Raw genomic sequence first — 12865 nt, 5'->3', positions numbered from 1 at the left:
CAGTTACATGTGTAGAACTACATAACAATCTGCTCAGTGAAGAGACATTTATTAGTGAAAGACAGAAAACTACTTTTGAAAACTCAGATGAAAAAGCTTTTATTGCTCATAGGGGTAACTTTAAATAAGGTTATAATCATTTTAGGGGAAACCCTTCTAGAGGTAGAGGATATAATGTTGGTAGATATCCCAATCCCAACATATTTGGCAGATATAATTCGGGTAGAGGCCACTATTCAGCACCAGAACAAGAATCTTGTCAGTTATGCAAACAAGATGGTCATCTTGCACCAAATTGTACACAGAGACTGTACTTTTCCTATCAAGGAAGACCTCCACCATCTAATCTCAGTGCAATGCTAGCAGCAGCTTATATTTTCGACTATGAAGATTGGATTGCAGATAGTGGTGCAAACAATCATATTGCAACTTCTTCCACTCAGTACAAGAGGTGACCCCTTATGATGGTGCTGAGGCTATTCACACAGAAAATGGTGAAGGTATGTCCATTTATTACACATGACACCCTACTAGAACTGCTAATGATCATTCATTTGTTCTTAAAAATGTCTTAGTTGTTCCACAATCCTCACACAATCTACTATCTATACACAATTTCACCTCATACAATAACTGTTCTTTGACACTTGAATCTCATGGATTTTCTGGGAAGGACCTCAATTATGGGACCACTCTCTTCCAAGGACCACATAAAAATGGTCTTTATCCTATCTCATTCAACAAAACACTTCATGCTCATCATGCTTCCACCATCACAGATCATGCCTTGCTCCACAGAAGATTTGGCCATCCATATTTTCAAACACTGCAGATAATTTGTCATCAACTACAATTGCCAAATATTATAAATAAACCATTTTCTTGTACTGAATGCAAAATTTGTAGATATCATAAACTTCCTTTTCAATTGTCCTGTACTTCTGCTACAAAACCACTTGAACTGTTACATACGGATTTATGGGGTCTATGTCATGTTTCATCCACTTGTGGTGCTTTGTACTATGCCAATGTCATTGATGAATTTACTAAGTACTGTTGGATTCTTCCTATCTCTTCTAAAGTTGATTTCAAGCATTCTTTTGTAGCCTTAGTTGCTAGACTTGAAAACATGTTTCTCATAGAGTTATTACCATTAGGACTGATAATGGAGATGAATTTCTTAATATATTTCTTGCCCAATTTTGTTCCACTAAAGGCATAACACATGAATTGACATATCCTCACACACCAGAACAAAATGGTGTGGCTGAGGTGAAGCATAAGCATCTAATTGAGGTTATTAGAACTCTTATATTTCAACCAGGATTACCACCTACCTTTTGGGTTGAGGCCTTGCAAACTGCTAATTACCTCCTTAACAGGCTACCAACTAGGTCCATTTCCTTTCACACTCCTTTTGAAAAACTTTTTCATAGAGCACCAGACTACAATTTTTTGAAAGCCTTTGGTTGTGCCTGCTTTCCTTGGCTCAAACCTTATACCACAAACAAACTCCAACCCAGCAGTAAACACCGCATTTTTATTGGTTATAGTCTAACCCAAAAAGGTTACAGATGTTATGATCCTGTTTCTGGTGCTATTTATATTTCCGGGCATGTCTCTTTCAATGAAACAAGTTTTCCTTACACTGCTATTCATCATCAATCTGCATCTTCATATGTTGATCGTAAACACATTTTAGATGCTCCTATTTCTGCTTGTTCTTCACTCAATACTTCACCTCATTCCTTAATTGATAATACCACAAAAGTAACACTGAATGATCATAGCATGACTACTAGAGGTAATAATGGAATTTATACAACAAAATCTTATTTTGCTACTAAGCATCCATTACCTGTTGCCTTTTTGTTAAGAGTGCCTACTTGTATTACTGCTGCTCTCAAAGAGGAGGTGTGGAAAATAGCTTCAGAAAATGAGCACACAACTTTGCAAGATGCTGGTACATGGTCACTAGTTCCACCAGTTGAAGGTCAAAATATGGTTGGATGCAAGTGGGTGTTTAGAATAAAACATAATCCAGATGGGAGTATTCACAAACACAAGGCACGACTAGTTGCTAAGGGCTATCATCAATAGCATGGAATGGACTTTGATGAAACCTTCAGCCCTGTAGCCTACAATAAAGACCATTATATCTTTTGCTGTGCAATATAACTGGCCTATTCATCAATTGGATGTGAGCAATGCCTTTCTTCATGGAGAGCTCAATGAAACAGTATACATGACTCAGCCACCAGGTTTTGTTGATAAATACAAGCCTCATCATGTGTGTCTTCTTCATAAGGCCATCTATGGACTCAAGCAAGCCCCAAGGGCATGGTATGATAAGCTCAGTTCTGCTCTTTTGGCTCTTAATTTCAAGAATTCTACAACTGATACCTCTTTATTTGTACATCAAGAAGGTACTCAAATAACTGTAGCTTTAGTATATGTGGATGACATAATGTTAACTGGGCCTTCATCTATTTTTCTCAAGTTTGTCATCACTTAGCTTCAACATCAGTTTCCAACCAAAGATTTAGGGCCACTTCGTTATTTCTTGGGATTGGAAGCTACAAGAACTCCAGATTCTTTGTTTCTTTCTCAGACCAAATATGCAGTTGACTTGTTGCTCAAATATCATATGGAGGGAGCTCAGCCTTGCAACACATCTCTTTCAACTTCCACAAAATTATCTAAGGATGATGGCATTCTTCTTGACAATCCAACTGAATACAGGTCACTTGTAAGTGCTCTGCAATATCTGACTTGGACTAGGCCTGATCTCTCTTTTGCAGTTAACTTGGTGTGTCAGCATATGCAATATCGTAGGAGTTCTCACATGGTTGCAGCAAAAAGAATTCTCAGATATGTTAAAGGTACCTTGGGTTTTGGATTGCACTTTACTAAAGGAAGTGACTTTCTCTTGGGTTTTTCAAATGCAGATTGGGCTGGCTGTGTAGATGATAGAAGATCCACAGGTGGTTATTGTATCTTTCTTGGTTCAAATGTGATCTCTTGGTCTTTTAAGAAACAATCCACCATTGCCAGATCTAGCATTGAAGCTGAATATAGAACTCTGGCTCATAGTGCTGCAGAGGTTGTGTGGATTTGCTATCTTCTCCAGGATCTTCATGTCACTCTATCAGGTATTCCAAGATTAGTCTGTGATAACATCAGTTTTATTTCACTTGCCTCAAACCCTGTCATGCACTCAAGGATGAAGCATGTCCATCTTGATTATCATTTTATCAGGGAGTTAGTTCAGTCTAAAGCTTTGTATGTATTCTATATCAATACTATTGATCAAATTGCTGACATTTTCACCAAGAGTCTGCCTGCACCTAGATTTGCTATGCTCAGAGACAAGCTTCATGTGATTGCATCTCCTATCATCTTGAGGGGGGATGATAGCATATTATGTAGTGGTGAAGGATAAGAGAAGAATGCAGTGCAGGTTAAGGATTTGAATTAGGAATTCCCTCTCTCAGTCACACGTGCTTGACAACTGTGTGTGTTCTGTATCCCACACTAGTTTATCACACGAGTATTGTGTTGACTTTCTTCTGTATATTAATACTGTCCAAAATGCCTGTGTGTGGCTGTAATGAATGTAATGAAAAATACCTCTCATTGAGAGTTCTCTTTGTAAATGATACACTGCAATCAGAAATAATTCACAGAGAAGGAATTTTTTTTAACCTAGTCTAGCTTTTGTTTTTCTTTCCTTTTAATATGTATTTAGGTTTTAATCATCGCGGGTTGTTTTCTAATATATTTCTAGGTTTCGATCATCATAGGGTTCTTTTCAAATATATATCTAGGTTTTGAATCATCACAGGGTTCATCACGAACTTAATCTTTTTTGTTTAACCGTGGTATTTGCTAAGAATCTTACCATGTTGAATTAGAGAAGGTTAAAAATGGGAAACTTGATTGATGAAATGACTGAACTCCTATATGTTATTTAACGGAGACATTAACATGATGAATTTTAAATTGCTAAGTTAATTTGATCAGTTCACGTCTGATAAATTATAGTGGTGATTAGTGATTGCATAGTAAAGGGCGTAAAATCTTATGATCCATGTTAATGCATGGGTGGTTAAGTTGGGTTTGTATTTGGATTTTCTTATAAACTAGGGAGTAGAAACGGTTGCAGGCAGAAGAGCGAAAATTCTTATTGGTGAAAATATTTTGGTTTCAATATTTTCCCTAAAATCTCTGTCGATCAAACCAAACACAAAATAGGGTCAATTTAATTGCCACGTAACCACCACTATGAACCATTATATGTAGAGAATCTGATGTTTCGTAGGGTTTGTTGAAATGGTTTGTCAAAAGGGTTTGTTCATGGATCTCGACTCCTAGTACTATACCAACGTCCGTTAGATTGGTTTATAGATTTACTTTAAGGACTAAGAAACAAATAAAATAAAATATTAGATGCTGAAAAAAAAACTTAAGAACAAATCAAAATAATAAGTATAAATTTATTTTATAAATCAATTTAAAATATCATTATTTTGAAACGGAGGTAGTAATATCTAAGGGCTAGAAAACGCACCCCTACGGATGCTGTCACGAGGATGATCACGTCACAGCACGACTCATTAATTTTAGTATCGGGCTTTCAAGTTAGAGTGATGCTACGTTGATATCAAAAAAAAAACGGGGCAAATCCCGTGGATTGATTGTACGGTGGAGAGGGGAAGCATTGGGGGAGATTTGTAGGGGGTGGAGTATAAGGTGGGGGCCTCCATTTTTTTTTTCTCACACGGTGGTGGCTGCGGGAGATCGAAAATAATTAACATCCCACAAGTTGGATCCCGCGGGCCATCATGAGAGTGGGATGTGTTAGAGAGGGGATGGGTCCCACCCTTACCCCACCCATGCAAATCGCCGGTTCTTAGGGCTCCACTAATTTTGTTTCACGCGGGATAACCCGCGGGTTGCGTAGCACTTCCGGCGAGAGATACTCCCTGGTTCAAGTTATACCCTCGTATTGCTGTTCTGTGTGACTGTGTCTGTCGTTGGGGTGGGGTCCCAAAACCGGAAAACAAAGGAAGAACCACATACTTCAATGGTTAATTGGATCCCCGTTTTCCCACCTTTCACAATCATCTCCACCTTCAGATGTCTCCATGCTTCGACCCTAACGATCCTTACTCTCCCGATCTCTTCAGAGAATCAGGTAAATAAAAGCCCCTATGTAACTCTCTTTTAGAAGTATGTTTTATTTAGTAATTTCTACTAATTACTGTGATTGATTTAACAACAGATGATCTGAAATCGTAATTGCTAAAAGGATTTGAAGTTATCGGAGCGTTAATTGTTACCATTGGGGATAATTGGGAAGTAAATTCATCTAGCGATTGAAATTGTTCGAAAATTTAGAAAATATTTTTCGAGTAGTGGTGATCGTCAAAGGAATTTTGATATTATTGGAGGTTCAACTGATTTAACAACTGGTGAAACTAAGTTTTATGTTGCCAAATCTGAAAGTGTTACCAAGATTGAAGCATGTGATGTTGTTTACGAAGAGAATCCCGAGAAGTATATATGGGATAAAGGTTGTTTACTAAAGTGTGAGTTAGTAATCAAGTTTCCTATTTATGTTCCTGTCAACAAGCCTTCAGGTAATGTTTATAGTTTTTGCGTTTAAACAATTGTTACATTACTATTTTGAATCTTTATTGGTGTTGTTTGATAAGACATGTCCGCAATGTAGTCTGATCTGCCGTATGTTGGGTTTTAATTTGCACTCCTATAGAAATTTCAAACTTAGACATGCTTTATTAGTTCTGTGAGCTTGCTTTTATCTGTTTATATATTTGGCAAGCAATATATTGCAGCAAATGAGTTGCGCTGTTACGATGCTTATTGATTTGGAGTTCATAAAGTAGTCTGCTTTAGAGATAATTGGTTTGCATTTGCCAAAGTTACCATAAATCCACTGGTAAATTAGCTGGATGGCCTGTTTTGTATTTACTGAGCAACCTAGTTATGCATGAAGTGAGTAAAGGTAGTACTAGCATTGTTTTGTGTATATAGGTGCCTTTAACGGCATGTAGTATTTATGTTTCTCAGATGCCCTTGCTTGTTATGTACTCTGCAAGCAATACTAATGTAGCGAATTCCTTTGAAAACTACAATGCTTAACGATCCCAAGCTTGTAATATAGTGTGGCTTAGACATATTCCATTTTCATGTGCGTTCACTATACTGGTGATATGTTGCATGTGTCTGTTAGGTATGCCTGAGCAACTATTATGCATGAAGTGAGTAAAGGTAGTACCGATGTGTTGTGTATCCGCTTTTCTATAACTCCATGTAATATTTATGTTCCTCAAATGCCATTGCTTGACAAGCAGTGCTAATGCAGTAAACCGAGTTGCATCACCTTAGAAAGTTATGATGTTCCACGATTTCGAGTTCATGGTGTAATCTAGTTTTGAGAGATTGGGTTTTAAATTGCCTTCATTATCGAAGATCCACGACTAAGTACGTCTAGTGTGTCTAGCTGTTTTGTAGCCATTGAGCAGATATGTTTCATGAATTGAGTGAACCTAGCACCGGTTTTTTTGTATACATGTTGTTTGAACTATATGTAGTATTTACAATATTAAAAAAAAAAAAAACGATATGCAGTATTTATGTTTCTCAGATGCCAAAGAGATGTTAACGTCGGCGATTGACAAAGCTGCTGCAAAGTTGAGAGACCGAAACGTTGTTTATATGATTGAAGGGACACAAGAAACCACTGAACCAATATCTCCGTCTATCATCGTTCGAGGTGTAGACCCGGATTTCGAGACAGATTTGCCTGCTGTCCAGCATTCGGAGAACGTGATTGAGGAATATGATTGAAAGGCTTTACCTTGTTCATATTTCTGTTTGAAAAATAAACCTATTCTACAGCTGTCTGCTACTGAGGTAAATATGATTTCCTGGAGATTAATTGGATCTTTCTGATTTTCGTCATGTATTCGATTTAGTAGTTGTAAAAATTTGTTTGGTTAGAGTGCAGGTATAGTCCAGGTAAGTGTCCTGCTTAATCGATGGGGGAATTCGCATAACTCAGCTGCTCCCGTAGCCGAGTATTTTCCAGGTATTGATTTTCTGATAAGTTGAAGTTGTACCACTGTAACTTCTTCCAAAACCCGAAAATGCAATTTGGTTTCTGGATTCTTCTCTGATAGACTTACTGTTGTCCTGCTCCATTCTTACATTGAATAATGTTTGCTTTGCAGCTCCAGAACAAGTAGAAGTTTCAGTTGTTGCTTTTCGTATTGAAGTACTGTTTTATGCTGCAAAGAGCTTACCTGTGGCTTATGCAATTTCTAAGTCGATTATGCCCGCATTAGTTGACCAGTTGACTGCTATGAAGAAGATTCTAATGCCCAACCTCTTAACTCAGTATCCCGAGGTAATGTTAACCTGTGCAGAACTCTCATAAATTTAATCAGTACATTATGTTATTAAGAAGTATGGAAGCTAATGTTAAAGGCGTAGCTACTTAATGTTTCAGAATCGACACACAGAGCGGGAAGGTCATTGACTCTTGCCTGTTGTTTTTCTATTGGTCACCGTTGCTGCATCTGTTGTTCCCAACGGACATTATACTTAACTGATAATTCTTTTGTGATTGCAGCTATGTCCATACCATTTCTATCCTCCTGGAATTTTACATCCCATAACAGCTATCTATGAGCTAAACTATGGGGAGACTGAGATGAAACAAGGTATCCTGGTCTTTTCTGTCCTCTTGGAATCCCACATTTTTTGGTTTATCATGTGCTTGCTTGTACGAGTGTTTTTTAGTGAAGGGAACTCGTTAAGTTAATACCTTGTGCCAGAATAAAACTTCTCACAAGATTTCGTCATAGTTCTATGTTATTGTAATTCTAAATATGAATTTGAAATCTCTTTTATGAATGTTGTTACTAGAGAAAATTGAGTTGGTTTCTTTCATCTACCCTAAATTCTGTCATATGCTAGTCAGATGGGAAGGGTAGCAGACAAAAATACTTCAGGTTATTAATTGATTATACTTCACCTGCTGATAGTTAAACCTTTTGTGCAGTTGAAATTAGAAGGGCTTTACACTCGAGGCTAGGATTGCCCTTTGGATCGCCCTCTCCTAAGAATTGTTAATGCCCTAGATGTTTCCACTAGTAACATAACTGCGGGCAGCAATTCCACAAAGAATGGTAACGTGTGATTATTCTACCGATACCAAGTTCCTTATATTTTCGTTTATGTACTTGAGCATAACTCAGTTAAACATTATTGTATGATACTTGCAATTTCTTACCTGCTTAAGGATGTGCACGCTGGAGTTCCAAGAAGTGGAGGTGAGTCTTCGTCCGTGGGGGAAAATGTGAAACTTTTGTTTTTTGTGTGTGAGTAGTTAGTTTAATATTACTTTTTCTTTATTGCCAAATTCTGGTGCAGTTTCCGGAGGTCTCATGTCTACGGTTGAGGGCTCCTATGAATATTATCATTACCTTCAAGATGGCTTTGATGACAATGTAAAACACTGAGATTTCTTCCTTCATGTGACTTTTAGCTATTCTGGAAGTGGCTGATCGCTTAACTGTGAATCTTATTTCTGTCAACCCAAAGTGATAGTTTTGTTTGCCGTGTCTGCATATATTGTTTGTTTATACACCTTTTTTTGGCCTTTGAAATTAATATTTTTTCCCTTTCTATTGTTGAACCAACCGTTCATTTGCTATGGCTGGGGATGTGCTTACCGATCTCTGCAAACTATCATTTCGTGGTTTAAACTCCAAAACTACTCCTCCACTAAAGTGCCGTCTCACATGTATGAAAGAACCCTTCATTTTCTCTGCAAATTTTCAGTATCAAATTTTAAACAAACAATAGCAGTAACCGTGGTGTTTGTTTTATTCTCAGGGAAATTCAACAGGCCCTCGTTGAGATTGGAGATAAAGATCCTTCTTTTATTGGTTCACGTGAATGGGATTGGAGCAATTGAACTAAGCTTTGTTCTGGACAAGCTTCTTGGTGTAAGTGAACTATATTGTGAATAGATCTATTAGATGATTGGTAGTCTCCGAGTCTCTGTGATATGCATCACATTTCACAATACGAGATGAATCATGGATGTTAAATATTGGTTCGGAGTTGTGTTAACCTTCTCTTCAATGGTCTTGCAAATAATAACACATACAAATACATGATTTCTCCCAGCTTTATGACCTGCTTTTCTTGACAGGTCGGCTGCAAAATCATGAACGTGAGATCTGGAGCAGAGCTCCCTGAGAAATGCCAAGAGGTGGGCCTTGCATTTCGAGACACAAGGAATTCCTGTAATGATTGGTCAGTACAACTCTTTTGCCGTCTCATTATATACGGCTTACCTTGGAGAAATGACTTATGCTGCGGTGACCATAACATACTAACATATACTATATAAGAGTTTTGTTAAATCTTCGTAACTAATCAATCTTTTTAACTCGAACTATGGATGCAGGTGGTAGTGTTCTTGCATATACGCTGTTAGGAGTTGATTATAATGACGCAAGTGGAGATTGCGCATTCTTCATATTGGATCCTCACTATATTGGTGGTGAAGATCTAAAGAAGATTGTGAACAGTGGGTGGTGTGGGTGGAAAAAAATCAGTTGATAGCAAGGGCAAAAGTTTCTTTTCTTTTTGCATGATAAGTTCTGTAATCTTTTACTTCCTCAAAGACCAAACATGGTCGGAAGATCAAAAGCCAGTTGAAAACATGAATAAAATGATCAATTTTTCGTATTTTTTTTTCTTTTTCTTGACTACTACTCCAGCAACAGAGATGCAATAGCTGAATGTTGTCTATCTGTATTTCAGTTTCCAATTCCCAGTACGAAAGTTTCTTGGAAAGGAATCCATACGCAAGTGAACTGTGTCTTTTTTTTTCCTTTGGGTTGGGTGTGGGTGGGGGGCACTGTTTCTGATATAGTTTTTCTTTCTGAAAGGTGAAAATTGCTGTTTGCATGAAGGTTTTACGCAATAATCTCTGAAAGCACCGGTTTTAAACCAGGATGTTAACTGTTCGCATTCCGTGGATCAACTGCATCATCAAATAATTCACAGAACAGTCACAATAATTTGGTCTGCTATCATTCTCAAGCGAAGCTCTTTGGAGTTTGGACCATGTTTGAGGCTATATAGACTTCTCTGGAGCTTACACAAAACTTTGTGGTTGAGCCTTTGCACATACATTTAGATATGTGACCATGAAAAGTGGCGTTGGACACATAACATGATTTTACCTACTCGTTTGGCATCGGGTTACTATCTAGTATGAGTAAGATGTAAAAGTTTAGCATGTGCTGCGGTACCTAGTCGGACTTTGACTTTTATTGACGATTGGCTAAATAATAAAACCTCGAAAAGAATCTGGAATCCCTCTTGCAAGAGAATAGGGATCTGAGAACTTTGGAAGTTTGGAACCCTAGTGTTCGGATACCATTACCAACACCACTACTGCTGCTTTCTTAGGGTTCTGTTGGTTTTCCTTACCAGGGTTCCAATCCAATCTTATTCCTACATTCAGTTTTAACTTAATCTACCTCTGTCGGTCTTCAGTTTTAATGGCTCCTCGAGCTCTTATAGTGGCTGAAAAGCCGGAAGTAGCAGAATTCGTTGCTCGGTCTTTATCAAATGGAAACTATACAGCGAAACCAAAAGAAGAGGAGGATGAGGATCTACCTGATGTGTTCCAGGACTTTACCTATGTTATTGGTGAGGAGCCATGGGAGATTGCGGTGACTTCAGCTAACGGTCATCTTGAGAAAATGATTTTAAAGAATCAAAGAGGTAATTTGCTTAACTTCTATGATAGAGCTAGTGTTTTAATTGGAAAAGATTATGTCGACTTAAATGCAAAGAGGATTGCACAAAGATTGAAAAATGAAGCTTTAGATTCTCAACGTCTGCTCTTATATGGTTGGATATGGACGAAGAAGGAGAGAATATCTGTTGTGAGGAGGTGAATAAAATCTGTTTAAGTGTGAACTCAAACCTTATGGTAGATCGTGTGCATTGCGTAAAGCTTACCGATGATAGCATTAAGGCCGCAATGCTGAAATTTTTTAAAATCGATACAAATATGTCTGATGCTGTTGCTTTTCGGCAAGATATTGGCATTCGAGTTGGCTTTTCGTGTACACAATTTCAAACAAATTTGATTAAAGGGTTATTTTCTTCAGCGGAGATTATTACTGGTATTGTTGGTGATAGTATATCTTTTGGGTCATGCAAGACACTACTGTTAAACTATGCAGTGAATCTTTGGCTGGAAAATAGAACAAAAACACCCAAAACTTCATTAAGGCTCATTGAAGGTAAGCATTATTTCAAAGGAGTATGGACTCTGTTCAAAACTAAGGTTAAGCATTATGTGGATACCATGATAAATTTTTACAAGTGCGGTGGTGGGTATGTAAGCAAATGCCGGGTGGGGATGATCAAGAATCTCTGATACTTCCTCCGCGCCCTTTAAATACTCTCCAGCTCCAACTTTTAGCAGCTAAGCATTTGCGAATGAGCCCGGATAGAACGATGCTGGCCGCCCAAGATCTCTATGCAGGTGGACTTATCAGCTACCACCGTACAAAAGAAAATTTGTCAGACGAAGAGTTGAAGAGAATTGTGGATGACCAAGTAGGTCATCCTGTTTGGGGTGATTATGCGGACGAACTTTCGAGATCTATGACAAAAATGAAACGCCATGCTAGTACACAAGGGGTCGGTCCACATACTCCTATAGTTCCAATAAAATTTACTGCTGGGTCGGAGAAAAATTGGAGGAATGAAGAGACGAAGAAGCTGTTTCAATTTATAAATAAGTATTTCCTTGCGTCGCTCTCAAAACCAGCATCGATAAAAACATTTGATGCAGAAATGATGTTTGGTGCTACATCCTTTACTAGCAAAGGAGAAAAGATTATCACTAAGGGCTTCCTGGATATATATAACTACGAAAACCTTGCAGGATCCGAACTCCCCAGATATGAACAGAAACAAGATTGTAAAACAGCACCAACATTCTCAGTTGGATCTCCTATCCCAATGTCACCGCCTCATGTAACAGATTCAGATCTCTTGTCTTTCATGGACAGGATGGGAATTGGTACTCCTGCTACTGTGCACACGCACATTCAAGGGTTGATAGACAATAAACTTATTACTAGAGATCGTGAGACCATGGAGATCGAACCCACCGCTCTTGGGGTGGCACTAATCTGTGGCTATAATTCCATGGAATACAAAGCCTGGAGCAGGGATCTTAGAGATTACATGGTCCAAGGTATGCGTGCTATATCCTCAGGGGAAAGATCTAAAAATGATGTTTTAAATGAAACACTGGATAACCTGAAAGTTTGGTTTCGGAGGATACTAAAAGGCCAACTGGAGATAGTAAGGGGCGTTAGAACGTTCTTAAGAACATTCTTGAGTAATGAGACGCAATTGCATGATCAAGATCTCAAGATGTATACGACTCAATTGGAGGAGTTTAAGATTGCCGAGAGAGAGGGGCTGAAGAAGAATTCAGGGGTCGTCAACAATTTTAGATTGCTTGATACAACTCAAATGTTGTGGTTGAGACCAGATGGACATCCAAGTAGTTATTGGCAAAAGAAAAAGAGGTTGGCAAGTACAATGATTGTGTGCATTGGTGTTTGCCTGGCCCTATTGATACTTTGAATGATATCTTGCTTGAGATGTTGAAGATCGAAACTAATTGAAAAATCATGTGTTGGAAGTCTTTTTTTTTTTCTTAGTGACTGAAAATCATGGTCTTACTCTTATTCAAGGGTGAAATCAGGTGTAGAGGGGAAAACTG

General features: G+C 38.1%; 1 protein-coding gene and 1 pseudogene across 1 annotated transcript; both read left to right on the top strand.

Annotated features, from left to right (window-relative positions):
* The first annotated feature begins 2245 nt into the window (after positions 1 to 2245).
* On the top strand, positions 2246 to 9912 carry LOC113306019 (annotated as a pseudogene).
* Positions 9913 to 11580: 1668 nt separating this feature from the next.
* LOC113306018 (DNA topoisomerase 3-alpha-like) lies at positions 11581 to 12726 on the top strand. The gene has a single exon (XM_026555007.1). The coding sequence runs from the start codon at positions 11581 to 11583 to the stop codon at positions 12724 to 12726; it is 1146 nt and encodes a 381-aa protein (XP_026410792.1).
* The last annotated feature ends 139 nt before the right edge of the window (positions 12727 to 12865 follow it).

This window comes from Papaver somniferum, chromosome 8 (assembly GCF_003573695.1).
Source record: "Papaver somniferum cultivar HN1 chromosome 8, ASM357369v1, whole genome shotgun sequence".
Taxonomy (NCBI): domain Eukaryota; kingdom Viridiplantae; phylum Streptophyta; class Magnoliopsida; order Ranunculales; family Papaveraceae; genus Papaver; species Papaver somniferum.
This window is presented reverse-complemented; position numbering and strand designations above follow the sequence as displayed.